The sequence below is a fragment of the Molothrus aeneus genome, chromosome 15 (assembly GCF_037042795.1).
Source record: "Molothrus aeneus isolate 106 chromosome 15, BPBGC_Maene_1.0, whole genome shotgun sequence".
NCBI classification, from domain to species: domain Eukaryota; kingdom Metazoa; phylum Chordata; class Aves; order Passeriformes; family Icteridae; genus Molothrus; species Molothrus aeneus.
Genome location: NC_089660.1, coordinates 7,537,810 through 7,560,746, shown reverse-complemented (window position 1 = coordinate 7,560,746; position 22,937 = coordinate 7,537,810). Strand labels below are relative to the sequence as shown.

Genomic DNA, 22,937 nt, shown 5'->3' with positions numbered 1-22,937 from the left:
ATAAAATGGTTTTCATTTTACATCATTTTCTCAGGTTCTTCTGGAAGGTGGCAGCAAGTTTATTTATCAAAAAACTGGGACAGCTCCCTTGAGAATAAAACAGTCAGAGTCCTATCATCTACTGAAACTTCAGAATGTGCACATACTCTCTTGCATCTCTGCAGAGCTCAAAAGCCTGGCTGTCTGCACAGCTTGCCGAAGCCTTGGATCCCAAGTTCCAGTCCAAAGAAAATTTTTACAGCTCAGTTGCATAATATCCTGACAAACTGTTTATAATGGAAGCACTGACAGATCCTTAACTGTAGGGTTACAAATTCCTTTTTTCTCCTCATTTCTGTTCAAATACTAATATGAATGAATAGTGCAGGGAAGAGGGTGATGCAACAAAATGGAATATATTTTTTTTTTCAGTTGGGGGTCATGAATATTTTTAATATAAAAATCAAAATAAAGAAAAGTGTATCCAAATAAACTGTCTAAAATTTTGGATTGTAATCTAATTTTTTTTTTTTTTTAATAAGAAACAAAGCTTTTGTAGCAGGAGTAATTTAAAGAAGAGAAAACCAGAAGGGAGTGGTTTGAACAGAGCGTGACTTGCTGGGGAATTAATTTAACATAACTTTTTCATAAAAGAGACTTTTCAAGCCATAACAGCAGCTGCTAATATGGTTCATTTATCGCATAAATGATGTCATACATTGGGTTGTAAAAAAACCTTTCCAAGTAGCGACATCTTCCTCTCCCCCTCAGTCACTGCATCCAAAGCCCAGGGAAGCCAGATTTTTTTCATCAGACTTCAAAGGATTTGGAGCTCAGACCCACAGTGAGCAGAGTGTGATCTCCAGGGAGGAGAACCGGGGCTGGGAGCGGCTCCAGCGCGGTGGCTGTGCCGACGGAGCTCTCTGAGCCTTTGCCACCCCACACATCCCTCCACCACTCCTTGCGCCTCCCTGGGCTCTCATCAAACCTGCAAATCCATCCCCACAGACCTGCCCTTCTCTGCTCACAGCCCCTCTGTGCTGTCATGTGGATTCTCTCTAGCTGGCATTCAGCTCCCACATCCATCCTTTCCCTCCAGGAAGCTCCAGGCCCTGGCTTGGATGTTTCCCCAGCTCCCACTGCTTTCTGTATGAGGGAGGCCAGGCAGCACCATGGCAACATTGCTGGTCCAAGAACAACACCCTGACCTCAAAAGAGTCGTAGGAGACAGGAAATTTCCCCATTTTTGGCTTTGCCACAGAGACTTGCGTGGGGCAGATACTGCCATGACCTGCCTGAGGATGGGGTTTAATGGTCCCAGAGTGGCCATGCAGGACACGCCAGCCCACATCCCATGTCCTCCCCTCACACTGCTCAGAATCACAGAATATTCTGAGTTGGATGGGACCCACAAGGATCAGCAAGTCCAACTCTTGAGTGAATGGCCTCTACAGGGATCAAACCCATGTGCTGTTAGCACCATGCTCCAACCAGCTGACCTAATGCTCAGCACTTCACTTGCCCTCAGGAGTTTGCCCCACATCTTAGCAAACCTCAGGTCCTCCAGACAGGTTCTTCTCTTGCTCCTCTTGATTTTGAGAGGAACATTCCCAGCTGCACACAAAGACATGTGAACACACAGAGGTGTGTGGGTACACAGCTCTCACCTTCCCCGGTGCACACATGGTCCCGTCCAGCGGAGGCCCTTTCTTGGTTTTGCAGAAATAGGGGTTCTCAGGGTGGCTACACCACAGCTGCTTGCAGGGATCAAATGTACGGAACTGGAACACACCAAAAAAATCAGAGTGGATGATGCTTTGAGAGAGCTCCCACTGGAAACTGCAACAGGAGCTGCAGATGGGGGGGTTCCTTTCCTAGGTTTAAAATGTCAGCTGTTAGTTCTGATCCCTGAGGAGCACCGTGATGTCTGTGGATTGAATATTTGAGCATACAGAATCATGACTCTGAGGTGAGATCCCATTTGCATGAGATGGAATGAAGTCAAGCAAAAATAGTTTTACACAAGTGACCAACCAGCTTCCTCAGGCAGTGAGACGCACGCTGCCTTTTCTTACAGCTTCTCCAAATGGGGCTGCTTCATTTGGCAAACAAAGGAAAAAATCCTAGCGCACCCATGGGAGATGGAAATGAGCTGCTCAGACTTTAGCTCAGCTGTTGTAATCCCCTTCTTAGGGGGATGGAAATTTGAGATCAGGTCCCCAAACCAATGAATAAATCAGCATTTTACCTACAAGGCAAAGGCTTCTATAGGAGAGGATGGGAAGCACCCACCACAAAACATACTAAATCATGATGTCTGGACATGCTTTTGGCTATTCTGAACAAAGAAAAATAGAACGCCTCCATCTCCCAGGCTCTGGAGGATGGCTGTAAGAAAAGATTCTCTTTGGCTGGGACATTCTTCCAAGGCAGCATCAGAGGGAGTTGTGTAAAGACACAACACTACAGCTCATGCTGAAAAGGTCCTCATCCATTATCTAGGGACACTGCTCGGCTCATATATTCCTGCAGATGGGAATGAAAGCAGAAATGTTATGTGTCAGCAGCTGCCAGCAGCTGAAAACATCTCTTTCCATTTAATATTTAGTTCTACTTGAGGAGCTGGAGGTGGGAGTCACAACCCTGCTGCAGAAGACTCTATTTTCTGAGGCCAGTCCACTGAGAATAGCACTAACCTTGCCTTGCTTTAAACTTAGACGTTGCCTCTTATTTTCCTCATACACAAGAGCCAACTGTGTCATCAAGAGCTTTACTCGCTGTGATGCCTATTTTTTCTTGCAAGGTATCAAAATGCATCACACTTTCCATAAAATTGGATCATAAAAGCATGCTGCCCTGTGCTAGCACTAGGAGATGTGGCAGCAAATCCATCTCCTTCACATCTGGGTGGGAGTTTTGTAGCAAAATAACCAGCTGCCAGCAAGAGGAGGCTCAATAACACAACAAGTTTGTTTGCTTGACAACTACAGATATTTATGAAACTGCACAATAATTACTTCTGTAACTCTAGCTTAAAAAAAAAAAAAAAAACAGACCAGGAGATACTTAGAATAACATATATGTCAACATTCAGTTGTTAATCCTTGCTTACAGATAAGAAGGCACAATATCTTTCCTTGTGGGCTTCACTACGCTGTCCCTTTTAAGGACATTTCAGAGACACTTAGACCACTCCTGGATAAGAAATAGCAGCAGCTAAAGTTAAGTACTCACAGCTGTGCACATCATGTATCCCAGCCCGAAGTCAAATCGGCACTGCTCATTCATGGAGTAGTGAATCCCTGGCAGCTGTGGAAGGGAGGGCCAGTCGTGTTCGAAGGGATCATCCCGCAGACAATCGTAGGAGCTGCAACAGGCAACAATTACAGGAACAGATGGGGCTGTGAGGCTTTCACAGTGTTTGTGATTTCATTGCCTTTTTGTTCCAAACAAAATAGAGCCTATAATTTCTCAGATCCTGGTCCTGAAGAGCAGCTAATATTGCAATTCACTTTAGCATGTCGTATCTACCTTCAGTGGATTCTACACATCTTTTTTTGAAGCCCTTCCATTGTAATTTCCATCTAGCTTGCAGGTAAATTCCTATCAGTCTCCAGGCCTCTTATGTGAAAAGAATCAAAGGAAGAATCCACATGAGACCAGGAAGAAAAGAAAGTTTAATTAATTTTCCATTTGCAGAACTTCTTGCTGCCTGCAGCTGTCTCTCAAATGAGGTTTCAAAAGCAGAGGCCAGGGTAACCAGCCCAGAATACCACTGAGCTTACAGTTTCCCTGTGTCCTCCCTGAGAAGCAGTGACTCATTTACAGACTTCAGCTGGGTTTGTTCCCTCTCTCTGCTTCTCCTGATCGCTCCCAACTCCATCCATAGTTTAAACTAAGTTTTCTTTCTGTGTGATCAACATGGAAGTTTCTCCTCTGCTCCTAAGGAGTGAGGACAGCCTGTAGAATTACATCTGACCAAGTCAAGCCAGCACAAAGGACTGATGCCAGTCCCACCAAATAGTTAACACAGTGTAAGAATTGGTTGATTCACAACACCAGCCCAGTCCACAGGATCTCTGAAATGTCTCCCAGTTATTTAACAGACATGAGGACACCATACACGAGCCTATCCTGGCAATCATTAAGGTTGTCTTGAAGTTACCCATAGCTGAAAGCAGAATTTTGAGGTTAGATTTACTTCAAAGCAAACCATCATTCTGCTTTGTTATAAGACATTTTATAAATAGTTGTATTTAAAAGAACGTAAAGCAGCCCTCTAGGCCAGATGATTTTTATTTAATTGCTAAAGCTCTGGAGGATCTTGCTAATTGAAACAACCACACTTCCCTCACAGTGTTTTTATTCTTTATTGCCACGCTTAAGATATCTACAATAATAAAAGTACTGACAAAAAGACTGACTCATGTTTACTTCATGGATTTTGCTGTACTTTCTTCCTACTCATTTTCAGCTTTTGCTGGTTATGGTAGTAGCTTTCCCATATTTTCTGTACAACTTGCACATAACAAGGAGAGGGTTTTTTCTGTAAAGAGCAAAAAAAAAAGGTCATAAACAGAATTTGTCAGGGAACTCCACACAGGTCTAATGCCTGAAGTGTCAAGTCCAAAAAGAAGGGCAAGGGGCATGGATGAAGCTTCTGCATTTAAGCTACTGAAAGAAAAATTAACAACTGAAGACCTAATTCTGGAACCATGTGTGCTCTTCAGATATCTACTAAAGTCAAGAAAAGCCCTGAGCACTTGAAGGGCAGATTTTCCTCTCTAGGCAGCACCATCTTGTCACTGACAGGTACCATAAGCAACAAATGGCAAGACAGACACAACACTGCTGGGTAGCCAAGGCGGTGCTCAGCTAGAGATTAGAGTAGGGAGGGAGGAAAGTCAGCAATGAGATTCATAACAGTGCCTCCCATCATCCCTGAGAGGACAGCAAATACGCCCTCAATGTCCAGAAAACAAACAGACATAAATGAAATGAGAATAATTTAGAATGGGCTGATATTGTATTTGCGGGGTGCCCCGATGAAGGAAGGAATGATGAATCTGACTTCATGTTCTCAGAAGGCTAATTTATTATTTTATGATACTATATTATATTAAAGAATACTATACTATACTATACTATACTATACTAAAGAATACAGAAAGGATACTTGCAGAATGTGAAAAAGATAATAATGAAACCTCATGACTCCCTCCCGAGTCCCGACATAGCTTGGCCCTGATTGGCCAATGAGTGAAAACAACCCACACCAAAAACCATTAAAACAATCACCTGTGGTAAACAATCTCCAAACACATTCCAAAGGAGCAAAACACAGGAGAATCAAATGAGATAAGAATTGTTTCTCTTTTCTCTGAAGCTTCTCAGCTTCCCAGGAGAAAAATCCTGGGCAAAGGGATTTTTGAGAAAATGTGAATGTGACATGCTGCCATCAAAGCAAAGGTGAGACAAGAACTGTTCCCATGCAGAGGAGACAGGCTGCCCAGCAGTACTCACTGGAGGTAATGTTACTCACTGGAGGTAGCAGTACTCCCTGTGGGTAGCAGTACTCACTGGGGATAGCAGTACTCACTGGAGGTAGTGTTACTCACTGGAGGTAGAGTTACTCACTGGAGGTAGCGGTTCAGCTCCTGCTGGCTGCAGCGGGACCAGTGGAAGCGGTGGAAGGCAGCCTGCACCAGGGGGGCCATGATGCTGCCCAGCCGGACCTCGTCCCCACAGCGGTTCCCTTGGCCGTCGTGCTCCATTCCTAAACTGCCCCCAACAGAGACACAGAGGTGATGCCGCGGGTTGGCTCCAAGTGCTGCCCCTCCCCATGCCACCAGGGCTTGGTGCCAGCAAGGTTCTGGAGTCCCACAGCCCTTGTTTACATGAGCAAAGTCATGGGGAGTAAGGGTGAGGATGGGGCTAGAGCTGGTCTGGAGTAACTCCCACATGGAAGGATTGACCCTTGAGAGTACTTTGATGTCATTAGCCTAATCCACTTTTAAAAAATACCTAAAAATGCCTTTTGTGGGCTTTGTGCACATGCACATTTGTGAATTACTACAGCTAAATGTGAATCCATTTCTGAATTACTAAGCCTGCCCACCCTCCAGGAATACTGACAGAAACGTTCCCAGGCTCTAATCTGGAGCTATTCAGGGCTTTATATAACTTCTAAAAAAATCACACCTTAGCTTGATTCAAAGTATTTTGCAACTGCAGACAATTCCTTTGCATGGAAATAAAGAAAGGCACCACACAGAAAGCTAGTTCAGACAAGCTGCTGCTGTTGCCCAGGAGCAATCCCACATTGTTTAAATGTGAAACAGCTTGGAAAGTGGTGGATGCTTTCTAGAAAATTACCCCAAATTACAGACAGTTTAAAATTTCTTTTTGGATTTATTATGAATATATTTGCTCCTTTCCTTTGTTAGAATCTTACATTGTATTTTTAATAAGCACTATTGGACTAATGTGGGCAATATCTGTCCATAGTTAAACCAAATTAACAGACTGGAGCTGAATATGACTTGAGGGATTACAAACTTTCTGCAGTCTTTTTTAAAGTCCATGCTGTGTTCTTTTCATTCCTAATTCAAAAATTCTGGAAGCAAATACTATCTGAGTCTCAAATAGGTGTTTCTGTCTAACTAAGATATGTTTATGGTGATTTCAATAAATTTTGACACTTTATTGTTTAAAAAAAGAGAAAGGACCTGCAGGCTTTCTCAGAGAAAACAGAATAGATGGAAACTGTTCAGCAAAAGCCTTCTGGTACCTGTTATTCTACCAAAGAGAAAATGGGAAATCAGTGGGAGTTCTCTGGAGGGAGAACAGAGAAACTAAAAAGACCTGGGAAAAACCAAAGCTCTGACAACTGCTGCTCAGGCATTGGTTCAAATCACGTCAACAGGTAAAATGATTACATTTTTTATATGAGATATATAGAAGAGTTGGAACTGCAGTGCTTGGCACCTCGCTTCTATACAGTATTGTTACCTTTATCAGCACTAACATATACAGATTATGTGCTTATTTAGTATGGATTGCTTGCAAGAATACTGTGTTCCACTGACTCAGTGAATTCATATTTCTTTATTATGGGTACTTTATATTTCCACCAGGAGACTACAATACATCATTCAATCTAGTCCCACAGCAGCCCTGGAAGATATTTTGGTATTAGTTCTTTTTTTCCCATTTGAAGATCCCAAAATATAAATCTTACTTAAGACCATAAAGAAAGCTTTGTGAGAGCTGAGACCTGAAACCAGAGCTAACCCTAAATATTGTTTCTTAACAGCAATTGCATCTGTTTAATGTCAACAGCATTTGTTTGTACAAAAAACCATTTAAAGGCACAACACAAATGTCCAGTTGTACTCACACATGTCCAGTTTCATGAGCCACCACAAATGCAGATGAAAAACCATCTTCATGGTTGAGAGTGCAGCTCCGGACAGGATGGCACATCCCAGTGACAGGAGCGTAGCCTGTGAGAAACACCAAGGGTTTCAAAAAACGAACAAGTACAGAAAAATCAGAGTGGTGGGAAGCTCTAGGGTGAGCTGTGTCCTTTGTTGTGACACAAGTACAGTTGAAGCGGCCCTCCCAAGACCTCTGCCCCCAAACTTTTAATGATGTGCTCCTTCATCTGTGAAACAGATGAAACCAGCTTTGAACAAATGAAAACTTCCTGGCTCACCAAGAAAATGTTTGTCACCTCTTGGACTGCCCTACAATTGCCTTTTCTAAGTGTCTAAGACAACAGAGGCAAAGAACACCACATGCTGCTGTATGGAGGAGCCCAATACCACCCCTCAGGGAGCAAAGCCCCATCCCTGTGCTGACAGCAGTTCTGGCCAACTCAAAATCAATGGGAAATCTCTGAGATTTCTCCCCTCTGGTGAAAAACCTGATCTCACAGGAGGCAGAGGTCTGAAAAAAGGAAAAAGTGGACAGCGCTTGGCCCTGCTGTTCCAAACCTCTCCATAACCACATTTTTTGTGAATTGTCTGTAACACAGCAACAGCTTTGGAACTTTTAAAACACAAAATCTATTATTTAATCTTGGGGCATTTCCAGGACTGTTTACATATGTATCCCATTTTCTCTGCTTCAGTAAGAACACAGAAATGATCCAATAGGTAATCAGTAAGAAAGAATCAAATAACAAGTAAAGCAGTTACAACTGAAAATGGCCCAGCACAGAGCTCTTGGGGAGAGAAAACACTGACCACAGCTCAGCAAAAGATGTACAATTAAACTTTACATGGTTAGCCTGGCTTGGTAATAAATGCAAATGCAACCCAAACCCAGGCACACACCTTGCATGCCTGATGGACCAAAATCCTGCCTGGTGAGGAAGATGGCGTGGTCGTGGTACTCGGCGTGCCCAGTGTCCGGTTTCTGCTGGAGGTAGGCCCAGCGACACACATTCTCCAGGCTTTGTGAGGGGTTCCCAATCTCTATCAGACTCATGGACTGCAGTCACACAAGGGGAAAAATGACACCAAGAGTTATTTATTAGAAGTGTAGGCAATATTTTTTTCCAGCTTTTTCAGGCACTTCACTAAGCATCCCGTTTCCATTACAAGTTTGTTCTTAATCAGGAGATACTTACGCTTCAGAAACAGATTTTACTGGATCCAGAAAGCAAGAAAATACCTAAAGTTCATGGTTAGATTGTAATTTCTGCATTTAATGAGATCTAAGACATAACAAAATTTAAAAATAGATGAGAAATAAAAAGATGGGTATTTTAGTTAAAATTGATACTGGGTTGTGAACTCTTATTATTTCTATGCCACCCTGGCATCAGTTTACATCATTTTATCATCTCTTTACCATCACTTCCAGTCTGGATATACAGCTCCTGATGGAGCCCATGTCCCTTTTGGAACCACAACAGTCTCAACCAGGAGAGACTGACCCAGTGTGGGGAAGATCAATGCCTGATGGCCAAGAAAAGCCTATCACAACAACTGCTGAGAGCCAGCACCCTGTCCTGTTCGTCACTACTTTTGTCATGAAACAGAGCTGGTTAGGCTGTTCTGGCAGATCTTGGCACACTCCTGGGTGCTCTGTTGGTGTAAAACCAAGTGCACTTTTTCAGCTGTACTTGAACCATCACTTCCAGAAACAGACTTTCTCAGTGACTGTCTTTTAAATTGCATTTTCTTTATCCCATTACTCATCTGAAGATCATTCAGAAGGTAGAACACAACTTCCCACTGTGGGATGCCATTCTCCATGTAAACCACAGGTTACATGGGTAGTGAACTGACACAGCTTAGCTGGCTCCAGTGAGCTGATGTGTTAGGTGAGGTGCAAAGAACTGTTCTCTTGAGCAAGGAAGAGAAAGGCATTTTAAAATCCAGCTATTACATTTGCCTCTTTATTTTTTTTTTTAGTAGTACTTTCTTAGGAGTTCCCAGCTAATTCTGCTTGATACTGTGCCCTGCTAAGACTTTAGAAAGCTTATTGTATGTGGGATACTCTAAAATGTATGACTAACTGACCTGTCTCAGGACTTCCAGGACGACAGATGTGAACCCTGGCTTTTCATTTGCAAAAATTATATTACCATGACAACACTGTAATCATAACAAAACCCACTACAGTTTAGATGCTATACTGTACTGCAAGCATTTGTCATTCCAAAATACTTAATGTAGAGCAAAACTTAGCCTATGCCAAAAATAAGAGAGAAGTAATACAATTCATGTTTAAATACAGATGTATTTGACGTGTCCTCTAATTGAATGCATGATGGAGTACATAGAGTATTGACTACATGAAAAAGAAAATCCTCAAAGGGTTGTGGAAGAACAACTGGAATTGATAAAAGAAGTGTCTGCCAAACTGAGCTCTGATTTTGGCAAAACTAAGATATTACAATTCTGCAAATGTTCAGAAAAACAAATTTATAAACCAAATAGAGGCACAGTTTGGATTCTGATACCATTGTGGAATGAAAAAGTTTTAATATAATCCTGTATTGGATCATACTGCTTCCAGCCATAATTCCCTTGGAAATTGAACTAATAACTGTATTTAAAATGGTGGGACAGTTGTGGTGCCTTTATTGAATCTTTGTATATTTATAAGAACATACTTAAACAAACTTTGAGTTACTAATACAGGGCAAAATCCTGGCTCTCCAAGAAAAATCCTAGTCCCTTAAACAGGGTTTGACTCTTGCTGAGGTCTTTAATAACATCCATCAGTGGTAAAACAAAAACAAACAAGCAAACAAACACAAAACTTATCGATATCACCTTCACTCTTATTTCTCTAAAACTGCACAAAAAAGGTCCATTCCTTCAAGGACCTCAATACAAGAATCTGACTGCAAGATGCAAAAGCAAAAAATGCTGTAAAATGAAGTTGAGAAACCTCTAGTTTTCCAATATTTTCTGATGTTTGCTAATACTTCTTTATTTCATAATGACCTCCTTGTGTACATTCTACCAAATTAAAAATTGCATCATTTAAGACACAATGATCAGAAAACAGTGAAAACACATACCCTATCAACATATGCTTTGTTTAAGGGTATCCAATTATTTGCAAAGATGTCTTGAATTTGCATGATCAGCAAAAAAGCATAGAAAATAAAATGTCAATTATTTCCTAATAACCACTGCTTTATAGCTGTCCTCTGTCATCTCTTCCCTGCCCGCTAAACCAAACCCTTGTTGGTGGAGTCCATCACAAAAGCAAAATGTTTGTCTCTGAATGAATCAAGAGAGCAGGTTACAGAACTGCTCTGATTAACAACGAGTCTGCCAGGGGCCAGAGCAGTCTGGCACAGCAGAGCAGCAGCTCCCGTGGCTCAGGCACTGCCCTGGCATCTGCCATGAGTCAACAACTCCCTCACTGGATTCTGAGTCCATTCCAAGAGCAAAACCACAGGCTCAGTCCAAGAGAACCTCAATGCTTACCTATCAAAACACTGATTTTAGAGTTTGTCTTCAAGCAAATGAAGCTGGACCAAGTGGTTAATGTAGAGCATTGTGGGGTTTTTGCATCCAACACAATAGGGAGAAAGAAAAAAACCCTGTCACGTAAAAGGGGAAACTGAGAACACACAACTCCTAGAAAACATGTTTTAGCTGACCCAATTACACAACTTAAACATCATAAAACTGAGCCATACTGCTCTTTAAGCTGGGACATCCAGTAGGAAGTCAATTATTTTGAGTGTCCATGTGCTATGAATGTAAGTAGCAAGTCTAGGTCTTGTAAGTGGGGAGGACTTCAAAGAGTGAGAGGAAAAACTCAGTCTGTCTGCTAAGTACTCCAAGACCATTGAGCCCTCAAATCATCTGGTCACTAATCCCTTGTCTTTTCTCACTGCAACGCAGCAGCCTGAAAAGAGAAACCCACTTGATTCCTAGCAAATTTTCACCTGAACGTCCACTTTCTGCAATTTGCCAAAGATCAGACAGGCTCCATCAGTGCTAACAGCAAATATTGCATGGCCAGCGAACCATCAGTGAGTCAAGCTCACTGTGCTGTGCAACTGCACTGGCTGAGACTGAAGAACCACGAACACCATGGTTCTCTCCTCACAGCAGGCAATGGTATGGCCAGGCAAGGGAATTTGAGGTAGTGTTTCCCTCCAAAGAACGTCCAAGGCTCCAGTAGTCTTTGGATCAAAGAGTTCCTAAGCCAGACATGCCTTTATATAGAATTTTATCCACTTTTCCAGCTGCCTTGTCTTTACAGATAAATGCTGCTGTCCTGAAGAAAGGAGTTTAGGAGATCATGGAACCAGGCAGAGCTTGTTAGTAGACAGGGCAGATGTCATATGTTTTAGAAGGATGTTGTCCAAAAATTACTCTTGTAGAGATATCAGATAACACTTAATAATATTTTCTTTTGGAAACCAATGTGGGCTTTCATCAGAGCCCAAACCTTTATTAAATGGACAAAGCAAATGAGAAAGAGGAAAAGAGATGAGCTGTGTGCTGTAATAAAGGCTGAAAGGTAAAATCCCTCTTTGTCACACAGCAAACAGGGGAAGTTGGGGGCCAGCAGGCTGCACATGGAGAAGAGGTGTAGGTGTCACTCTTGGCCAGCAAAGGGCTCACACTGCCAGGAACTCACAGGTCCTGCAGCTGGCTGGGAGCTCTGACCTGGCTGGGAAGGACCTCTTTCCAAGCAGGACAGCAGGCCTGTGGAGAGCATTACTCAGCTGATCAGCAGGAAAACTGCCAATGGAAAGAGAAACTTTCCTTCTCACAGCAAGAAAAGCAAAAATATCTGTGAACTGCTGATTGAAACAGATGGAGATGTTGACCAAGAAGTGGAAAGGGCTCAGCTGGGAAAACATCCCCCAGGCAAGGAGATACCACAGAGGGTGACGAGGACAGTCTGCCCTACAGAACTAGATGAGGCCTCTTTTCTCTGGGAAACTCAGCATCTACCAATGTTGCGCATTTTCCTGCCTTTTTGTGATTCTGCCTTCATTTCTTCTCCACTCCCTTCCTTCTTAGATGGAAGCAACAAAAAAAAAAAAAAAAGACAACTGAGTTGCAACTACCATTCATACAAAGAGGCAAAGCAGGGTAGTAAGAAGTGGTTGAAAGCCAGAGAGGTCTCTGAACCTTCTTATCCTTTGGGAAGTTATCAGTTCTCTCATATGAACACACTGAAGAACAAGTCATTCATGAAGCTGTGGAAAGCCCTTCAAATACTTGTGGAGATTATGGGACAAGGAAGAAATATGTAACTTTTTTTTTTTCTTTAACAATGTCAAGCTTATCTTGGAAGAAAACTGCAAAATTAGTCTATATTCTACCCAAGCCTTTCAAGAATGTTCAAGCTGCCAGCCCATGTGAAAGACACACTGGTGTCACATACAGAGTGGCAGCTCCCCTTAAACAAATGTTTTATTTATCTGATATTTGGCATCACTGGGTACAACTTCGCAAAAGTGATGATGGGCAGGTACCTGGTGATAAGAACATAAGGAATTTAGGCTGGTCAGATGCTTGGGACCTTTCCTAACTCATCCATTAGGTGGTGCTCCAAGAAAACCAACGGAGAAGGCTTTGCAGCTCTTCAGCAGCTCCAGGAGGAACAGAAATATTCTTAACATGACAGGCTTCAAACTATAGCAGGAAAAGTTGGACCACAGCAGTGCACGCGTTCAGGAAACAATTTAACATATGACTTTCCCTTTCTGAATGTGTAAAGTCTCTGCAAAACACACTGTTTACATTGCTTCTACTTGGCACTTCTATTGCTCATTGGATATTGGATTAGAACTTCTATATTCTTCTTTCATCCTGAACAAGACAAGCAAAAGATAAATAAACACAATTATTGAATGTCCATGGTAACCAAACTAACAAAAATAGGTCATTCAGCAAACTGTCATTTTGCATTCAAAGGATTTGTAAAGCTTTCTTATGGCAGCAGTTTGTAAACATTTTCCAGCATCTAATTCTGTATAAATGTAAGCAGATCAGGAGTACAAAGTACTGTTTATGCTATCAGCCAGCTCCACATTCTTCAAGGTCCCAACAAAACACACTGGAAATCATAAACTCTAAGTCTAATATATAAATAAGGGAATTCAACAATTCACTCAGATGAAAAACAGGAGGGGCAATATCTCTTCTCTTTATCCCCATGTGAAACATATGAAAACAGTGCAAAAATATGAACAGCTGCCAAAATGCTACATCATATGTAGGTCCTGGCCTTGCAACTCAGCCTGTGCAGAACTGGTTACTGGATATGGCCAAATTCTGGGGTCAACAACTCCATCTTCAGACACATCTGTGAGGTCAGGGCTTGATTCCTGCTGATTCTTTCAGGTCTTCTGCATCTACCAATGTCAGTGGAAAAATAAGATACTCAACTCACATTTGTGACCTAGTACAAGGAGAGGCTGGAGGAGGCTCAGGAAGATCTCAATAGATATAAAAACCTATTCAGCAGGGAATAAAGATGACTGAGACAGTCTTCTCAGTGGGATCCAGAGAAAGGAGAAGAGGCAATGGGCAAGAAAAAAAGCCTTTAGGAGTGTTACTGTAGTTTTACCATAAGAGTGGCCAAACATTGGTAAGGGTTGTCCAGAGAGGTTATTGAGTCTCTGGAAATATTCAAAACCAAGCTGGACAAAGTGCTGAACAACCTGCTCCAGGTGACCTTGCTCTGAGCAGAGCAGTTGATGAGGTCCATTCCAAGCATAGCTATTCCATGGCCCTAATGGGCAGCCAACAACCTCCCTGCATTGCCAGGCACAGGTGCTCTCTGCCAGAGCCTTTGCACCTTCCTGGGAGAGGCAGAGGTAAGTGGAGGTGCTCATCCCTTTCCCTCCAGAGAAACAGCAGAGTCAACAGCAAAATAGTAAGGACAAACACCAGATTTAAGGGATAAACCTGATTTGTGCTTCCAAGGCTGCCTTATGGGAAACAGAGATCAAGAAGAACCTGACTCAGACTGAACCAGCACTTCCATCCTGGCTGAACCAAGAACATCTCCCCTGCTTGTATCAAGCTTAGGCATGAAAAGGTCAGATGGCAGAGATAAAGAGAGCATCATTTTATGAAAATATCAAAGGTAAAGCCCTGTCCCAAATGAAGGCAGCAGGAGCTCTGCTAATCTCTCAGACATACAAAATTGAAAAGTCCTTCTCAGTTGGATAGTCCTGTCCTATGAGGTTGCAGGCATCCACCCCATAACACCTTCTTCTTCAACTGCTACCTCAAGGCTGTTTGAGTTTTCTTCCCTCCTCTAAGCTATTTGAGAGGCTCTGCAGTGGTAGTCAGGTTCCTCTTTCACTCTGACCAAGTTAACACATGGTCAGAGTCCAGCCACTTGTTATGATGCCAGCACTGGTTTACAGCTTATGTGGGTTTTCTCTCCCTCCTGGTTGCTTTTCCAGATGCCACGGAGCAGAGCCAGCATCCCTCAGCCCATCCCACCCTGCTCCAGGCTGAATACACTCGGGCTGTGCATGGTGCCAGAGGAGAGCTCAGGGGTGTCCTGCACTGCCACACTCACATTTCCCAAGAAATAACCCTCACAAATCCTCAGGGGGCTGCATTTATTGAAACCCTGCAGTGCCTGCAAAATTCTTTCCAAGTGGTTTTTCATTAATCACTGTATTATTTGCATCCATCCCAGCTAACCTGTGCTTTCCTCTGTGCTGTGCAAGGGCAGCTCATCTGCACACAGAGTCACCATTGTCAGTGGACAGAGAGTGGGGCTGCAGCCAGGAATTTATGAGGTCTTATCCCCAGCCTGCCAGTGGCCTTCCGTGTGGCCTTGGAAAATAACACTTAACATCTTTGTTTTTTTAGCTGTAAAATGGGAATAATGATCTTTATTCATTCACCTCAAAGAGGCGATGAGAGGATTTTATGCAGTGCTCAGTATTTAAATGTTTCCAAACAAATTTTAGAATAACCAGTCAGGGTTTTTAAATGCATGCTCAACTCATCCCTTGCAACCTCCTCTGCACTTGGTGCTCGTGGTTGCTTTGCTTATTTTCCTGAGTATTCTAGAGCTAGCTGTATTACAGAGCTGTTACAACCAAAATAGGTCTAAGTGGAATAATTCGCACAAACATTGAATTATATTAATCTCAAATACATCCGCAGTTGCCAAAATTTGGAACCAATCTTCCTACTACTGAAGTTAAAAAGGCAGAAGCAAGCCAGCTCTTTTCCCATTTGAAGAAAAATGCACTGCATGTACCCTGTTTACTTATTTGCAGTATCCCATCCCATCAAAAGAGCCAGTGACTTTGGAAGTCAATGTCAAGAAAATGCAGAGAAATGCATTGTGGCTTCTGAAGCCAACACAGATATGGAGCAGCCTTCGCAGGACACATTTTTCTACCCTAATGATGGAATTGATAAACGAGTGGGCAGCAGCAAGGCACAGCTGAAGCCCTCACATCAGTCTGTGGTACATCATTTGCAGGAAGTACTAAGAGAAAAGTGAGGAGTCAGGGAAGGGCTGGTAGCTCCTGCAAAGTCCTGCAGAGCTACCCCAGCCCAGCCACACTCTGCCTGCTCCCCAAACACACCACCCAGCCAGAGCCCAAGCCTGGTGCTCCTGGCAGGGCTCAACCTGCCACCCCCTCAAAGTCCTGAGGTGATAACTCACACAAAGTGCTGATTCAGTAAAACCATGTCTGATCTTTTCAATTCATCCCTGAAGTAATTTCAGCATGTCATATTCCTTCATCACTAAGGAATATGTTCCATTTTTTCATCTTACCACATATTAATGCTATTCCTGAAATTACTGAAACTTCTGCATGTATAGTTGCCTGTGTTTGAGAATATTAAAATATAAGTACATTTGAAAGACTGGAGTACCTTCAAGCAAAAACCAGTGAAAGGTTGGTTGCTATGCAACTCAAGTATTGTCCATATTATTCTTATCAACAGATGACATATTGTATAAAATAATATAATCATCTGAAAAACCCACAATCCAGTAGAAGGCTGCTCAGGGGTGGAGAATTGGCAATAGCAGAGAGTGCTGTCATAAACCTGACGTTGATGGTACATACTTCATCAATTACAGAACCATAATGTAATTATTATGATTATTTAAATGGCACCCTTGATAATATATATAAATTGCCTGCAGTGAAGCAAATGATTCTGAAGATATTACCTCCGTGCTTTCAAAAGAAATGCTTACTCAAACAAGACTGGGATAACATTTTCATGTTGTGAAACAACCACGCTGCTTCATTCATGCACTGCCTTAACTTGTACAAGTACCCCACTAAATACTATGTGTTTTGAATATATATTTTCCTAAAAATTGTTAGTATTCATGTGTGGGACAGTAAAATATTCAAGGCTTTGTTCTAATTCCTCAGAACAGGTTCAGAAAATAACAACTATATGCTTCTTCTCTCTGCTTTTCCACTTGGGATAAGAATTCCATTTGGGATAATAATTTATTAACCCAAACCTATAAAGAAAAATCTCCTCACCTTCTACTCCCTGGTACTAGACCTCTGATCAGGAACTTTAAAAACATGAACAGAAAAGGATGTATTCTTATACAGCCATGGCATGCAGGTTCTCACATCATAAAGTAGAGGAGCTCTGGAATTATATCTTTTATATATATTTTTTACTATTTTTAGAAAGCTATAGATTGTCTTTCATGTAAACAAGAATCAGATATGGAAAGGCAAGATAAATTATCTTTGGGACAAGCTTGTGATAGCAGAATTATTCCACTGAAACCAGCAGGACAAGTCAGAAGCTAAAACATTGTCCACTGCAGATTGTGGATGGAGAATCCAGAAGCACAATATCCACAAGCAGATTACACAGACCTGCAAATGCTACTTCTGTGATGTGGCCAAAGACCTGCCAAAAAATGCTGGCTTCTGTCCTCCACCCCAACTCTCCTCTCAAAAAAATATGAAACTGGTAACTTTCGAATTATAAATGGACAAAGCTTTGCTCTTCACAAGAAAACAAAGATCCTTAAGTTGGAATGATGACTGCTGTAGCTACTGTCTGCCATCTGGAAAATGGCAGAAATAACCAGAGCTCACATTGAGGTAGATCTATAGGGCTAAAGATGAATAATAATAAACACATAACAATTATGAAATGCCCATGAACTAAGGACTGCAAAGAGGTCACTAGCCCAGGTACTAATTCTGCTGGCTTCCACCACTATTGCAACATCAGATTTGTATGAGATTCACAAGTCAATTTGCAATCAATTTTTTGCCATTACAGCAATCACAAGGATATATCAACCATTTTTTAATTCAATATTAACTACACACTCCATGAACTTTCAATCACAAAATGGCAAATATTACCTTTTTTTTACATTTACTTTAGGACATGCATCTGATTAAGCTTATCCAAAGTGCATAACTACATCATCATCATCATCACTGCAGGAAAAGCAGAGATAGATTGGTGTGTTTAGTTCTCAGATGGGGAAGCTCCAACAGAAAATTTAACCTGTACCCAGGTAATCAGTCTCCTGCAGAGGCCAGACTGAACCTGAGAGCTCCCTCATTTGCACCAGGGAGGAAAATTCCCAGTAGGTATTGAGCAGGGTAAGCTGGTGGATGCCAGTGGAGCTTCACCATCTGCACTGGCTCTTTGCTGACAGCATTCCAGCAAATTCCATGAACATACATGGAGTCATCCAGAATCCAGGTTTACTACATGAACATGGAAATCCCAGTCACAGCTCCAGTCACAGGAAGGTGTATTGGATGTTAACACTCTGCCCTGAGCAGCTGGGCCCGATGCTGAATTGGAAGCACTAAAATGACACGTCCTTAACCAAAGCAGTTATCAACATACTTGAAATGTCCTATTCTTGTTCCCATGGAATCTGATGTTGACTTGGCAGTAACAGGACACAGGTACTGAACAGATCAATACTTTTGAAACCCATTTAATATTTTGTTCCTTTTTAGCCAGGTTTTGTCTGTGGAGCAACCCCTTCCACAGAAACTGAGAGAAAGAACACTTGATATTTTTAATTACAGATTTGATCTGTAGAGCTCTTATCTTCTGGCCCCTATTCCACAGAACACCCATTTAACTTTAAGCACATGTGTAGCTCCCCTGACAATAAGTACAAGTATAAATGAGTTCTTAGAAAGCAGCTGTAGCCCTCAGTATCTTGCAGAGCTGTGCAAGATACTTGTGTTTACTGTTACTTACTTACAGTTGAACCAGAACCCAATTGTGTTTCCTTTAGGAACTAAAATGTTCTCTATGTTTCATGGACTATTCCAAACAAATCTGAAAAGACAGGCTGCCAGAACTAAGCAGTAACTTCAAATGACACAGGAAAAACCCAGAAGAAATTGAAATTATTTGAAATATAAAGTTTAAATGATAAATAGATATATATAAACATGAAAGTTCTTTATATTCACAGACTAGTAAGGATAATATATATGGATTAAAATACAAAACAAATACATGTCCCCAGTACCTGCACTGTTCATAAAAGAATGAAGTCTATAGATATTGATATCCTCCATTTAAATTAACCTTTCCTTACCTTGCCGTAGCTCAGCAGGATTATCCTCACCAAGACAACGTTAATGTGAGCACCCAGGGACTCATCATGATAAATTTCATTAACCTGCAAAAGAGTTCAGTGCTTTAACAATGGTAACTATGAAGGCAGTGATACAGCCAGTACCTTTTATGCTATATCATTAGGCCAGACACCACTTTGTGATCATATTTAAAACATTAAAAACTCCACTAATGAGAGAGGACATGGGGTTTTTCCAACTCTGCTGTAATCCCCCAACAGGTCATAATTTAAGGAATCAATTAAAATAAATATATACTCAAGAGACTTCAGATTACCAGGTATATAAGTGCCAGCCTAATTGCACTTGGAGGTGTCATGGTGCACCCACACCATGCAGCTGAGCTGGCCCATGTGTCCCACTGGAGCCTGGAGCATGGCAATCCAGGCAAAATCCCAAATATCTCTCTGCTGAGCAGGACCATGCATAGGGAAGGGGACGAGTGAGCAGAGAGACAGGACCTCTCTCCCAAGAGCCATTCACTGGATCAGCTCAGCTGCACCCTGTAACTCTTCCATCTGGGACCCATCATATCACACTCTGCCAAGAGGATGTGCCTCCCCCAAAAAGCTGGTCAGGCACATGAGCTGGCTTTATTGTATGTCAAAACTCATCAGTGTTAAACTTTGCAAGTAGAACAAAAGCTACAAAATGCCAGCAAGTTAAAATTGTCTTCTTTTTTTTTTTATACCAGAGCTACATAACTGAACACGCACATGGGGAAATCACCCCGGGAACACTGAAAAGAAAACTGTAAATATTTAGAGTAGAGAATGAAATGTAGATGAATAACAATTACTTAAGAAACACTGCTACAGGCAAGCTGGGCAAATATTAACTGTTAACAAGGCTGATTTAAGTATTCAGTGATGAAGACTGCATGAGACTTGGCCAAATGGCAGGGGTTTAGCTTTACAAATTAGAAGAGGCAGATGAGATCCCTGCAAGGCAAGTTCCTTCCCTAAAACCTCCTTCCCTTGGTAAAGGTTGCACCAAACTGAACTGTTTTGCTGGATGGACCTAGATTTCATTTATTCCTCCAAACTAGATTCATTACTTCAAGCTAATAAATAACTTTCAGGGAACCTTTCATTAGAAACATGGTAAATAATGTCCTGCTACTTCAATCAGCCCCCGTTTTAATGGCCCATATTTTATCTCTTCAAAAACCATTAAAATTAAATACATCAGTGTAGGTTTTGCTAAGCAATCCCCACTGACATTTTAAAGTGAATTTTAATTCGTTTCATCAGTATTTTTTGACAGAAGAGACTTATTTTATGCCTGGTAGATATCCAAGTTTTCAACAGTCCTGAGTGTCCTGCTGAACCACAGCTCCAGGAGGAGGCTCACACCCTCCAGGGCACCTGGGAAACATTCTGGGGTATTCCTGGGATGCAGGTTGATAAGCAAGCAGATCCTTGGATTAAGATGGTGGATGAGGAGCCCATGGCTATGAGTGGCCTCAGGGGCTTCTGTTTTCCTTGCAGGGTAGAAGACACTGATTATGTTCAAATCTGCTTTGTGAACAACCCCTCTAGAAATCAGATCATCTCTTTGCATGTTTAAATAAGACTTTGGAAGACTAACTTTATATTCTGAAATTTTAAAAACACTCTTAGTTTTACTTTGAGGACCATTGCTCAACACAGATTATAAATAGGTAAGACATAAACACATTTTGTTTTACAAAAATTCTTTCACCCAGGAAAAAGACCCTTGAACGCTGTCAAGGGAGACAGGGATATTAATTTGCCTCCCTCTTTGTGTGGTGAGAAGAGAGTACTCTCACATCAAGGATATGAGGTTGAAATAAGCTGCAAATTATCTGTACATGAAATGAGTATTAAACAAAAAAGTGCTGTGTATAGAGGACAGTAAACACAGCATGTAAATAAGTATTTAATTAGTTCATAAAGCATAATCCAAATTGGTGCACAGCACTCTCTCATTAACATCCAGAATTTAACCTAAGCCTCTTTTAACAATCGTTGAGTAACCGAACAACTGTATCGCTGTTGTGTGCCAAAGAGAAACTTGGCTTGAAAACATTGATGGAACAGAATTAAAACACTGTTTGACTATTCATGCAAATGACATCTAACAAACAAACTGTGAATGAACAGAAAAGCACAAGCACTGTAAAAAGCTGCTTGGTTCTCTTGGGATCCTGGATTTTCTGCAAGACAGCAGGCCAATTCAAAGCTCTGGGCCTTGGTTTCATTAATAAGGATGAGTCCAAGCCCTTTTCACCCAGCATCTTCCTCTGACCTAAACTGTGGTTTGCTGGGAGTGTCTCACTGCACATGAATAATATGCTGAAATAGATGCTTTTCCTTCTTTTCAGCACAGCCTAAATCACACCTATTTGTTGCAGGAATCTGTTAGAGATACAAGATCCAAGCAAACACTGTGCTCTCAGAGGTTCATGAAAATGAAAAGAAACACTCTGAAAGGCCCAACACAATCCCTAGCTCAGATCCCCCACATTTCCACCTCTTATTTCAACAGGAAAGCAGAGTCAAGCTAATGCAGCTCAATGTATAGGGCAGAAGATGACCAACCAGCCTGTGCAATCAGAAAGCTCCAGGCTTGAGAGCAACTCACAACTTTGAAACTTAAGTGTTTGATAGCACAGATAGCCAGACAATGGAGATACATGTTCAGATGTCTGTGCAATAAATACACACAGCTCTGGAAAAGACTGCAAGTACTTTTCCAGCACTGCATCTTCATGTACTTCAGCAGGACATCCTGGTTCATATCAACAGAAGAAAAGCCAGAGTCAGTCTCCTGTTGTTCTTAGATCAGTAAGTCTAAAATTAAGTTGCTGCATAGGAGGAAAAAAGTACACAGAGACCATCCCATAATCACAGCTCCTGTACTGAAGGCAGTGAATGAATTAAATCTTATTAGATGTCCTACAGTGATTCAGCATTTATAGAGGGTGATGAAGAAGTCTGGGTAAATCTCAAAGAATTCAAAGCACAGTGAAATACTGTAAAGACACTTTTATCCAGCTATTGTAGTTCACTAACTATTTTGGGATGTCTTTGGTTTCTTTTTCTGGGATATTTCAAAGGAAAACACACATTTCTATTTAAAGTTTCTGTGTAGAAATCAGGCTAGCACAAATTGGTGCTACATAAGAAAAACAAAGACTTTATTTAGTTTTTTTTCATCTGTCCCTCTCTGCTAATTTTATAATTCTTCTGCCTTGAGCAAGTTTCAAGTCCGCACAGTAAGCACATAGAATACATCAAAAAGATAAAGGCAAACCAAGCACCAGTGAGGTGCCTCATGCTTTGTAAAAGAATCACTGGAAAGTTTTGATTACTAAGCAAAGCACTGCCTGATCCTAAAAGGGAATTTTGAAAGTTCCTGTGACACAAATAGTAATCAACAGCCTGCAGTTCTGCTAGTCTTGGTGCAGAGCAGGTTACCTGCTGGTAGAGCTGGCAGGATTTTTAGGCAAAGTCAGGTGGTTCCCCGGATCTCTAATTAAACCAATGCACCATAGGAGAATAATCTGTGTATTTTGGCAAATCATCAGCAAACTCATTCATGCACTTTGAAGGAGTCCCCAGCCTTGCAGAATTTGTTAGTGTCTGCTATGCAAAAGGCAGATCATCTCATCAGAACACAACTCCTGAACCATAAAGCATTGGGTTCTTCCTGAGGCAGCTCCATGGATGGCTCCTCATGCCTGGGTGAGTGCCACTGCCCCGGGCTCCTGAGAGCACACACCCCTGCTGGACATTTTACAGCCTCCACCTCAGGCTACATCAGTGTCAAACAGCTCTGACCCAGCACCAGAGGCCATCAGAGGGCACATCTGACCCTTTGGAGAGGGCACAAACCA

The 22,937-nt window shown here is 41.8% G+C and overlaps 1 protein-coding gene across 1 annotated transcript in view; it reads right to left on the bottom strand.

The window, feature by feature from the left end:
- The window catches only part of ADAMTS2 (ADAM metallopeptidase with thrombospondin type 1 motif 2), a 167,530-nt gene that overhangs the window by 22,892 nt on the left and 121,701 nt on the right, over positions 1-22,937 (bottom strand). Inside the window, exons 5-10 of the mRNA XM_066559933.1 lie at positions 19,036-19,119; positions 8,319-8,475; positions 7,379-7,484; positions 5,617-5,760; positions 3,214-3,346; positions 1,647-1,760 (exon numbers count right to left, since the gene is read on the bottom strand). Coding sequence (XP_066416030.1) covers positions 1,647-1,760; positions 3,214-3,346; positions 5,617-5,760; positions 7,379-7,484; positions 8,319-8,475; positions 19,036-19,119 — 738 coding nt within the window. The remainder of the gene's footprint in view (positions 1-1,646; positions 1,761-3,213; positions 3,347-5,616; positions 5,761-7,378; positions 7,485-8,318; positions 8,476-19,035; positions 19,120-22,937) is intronic.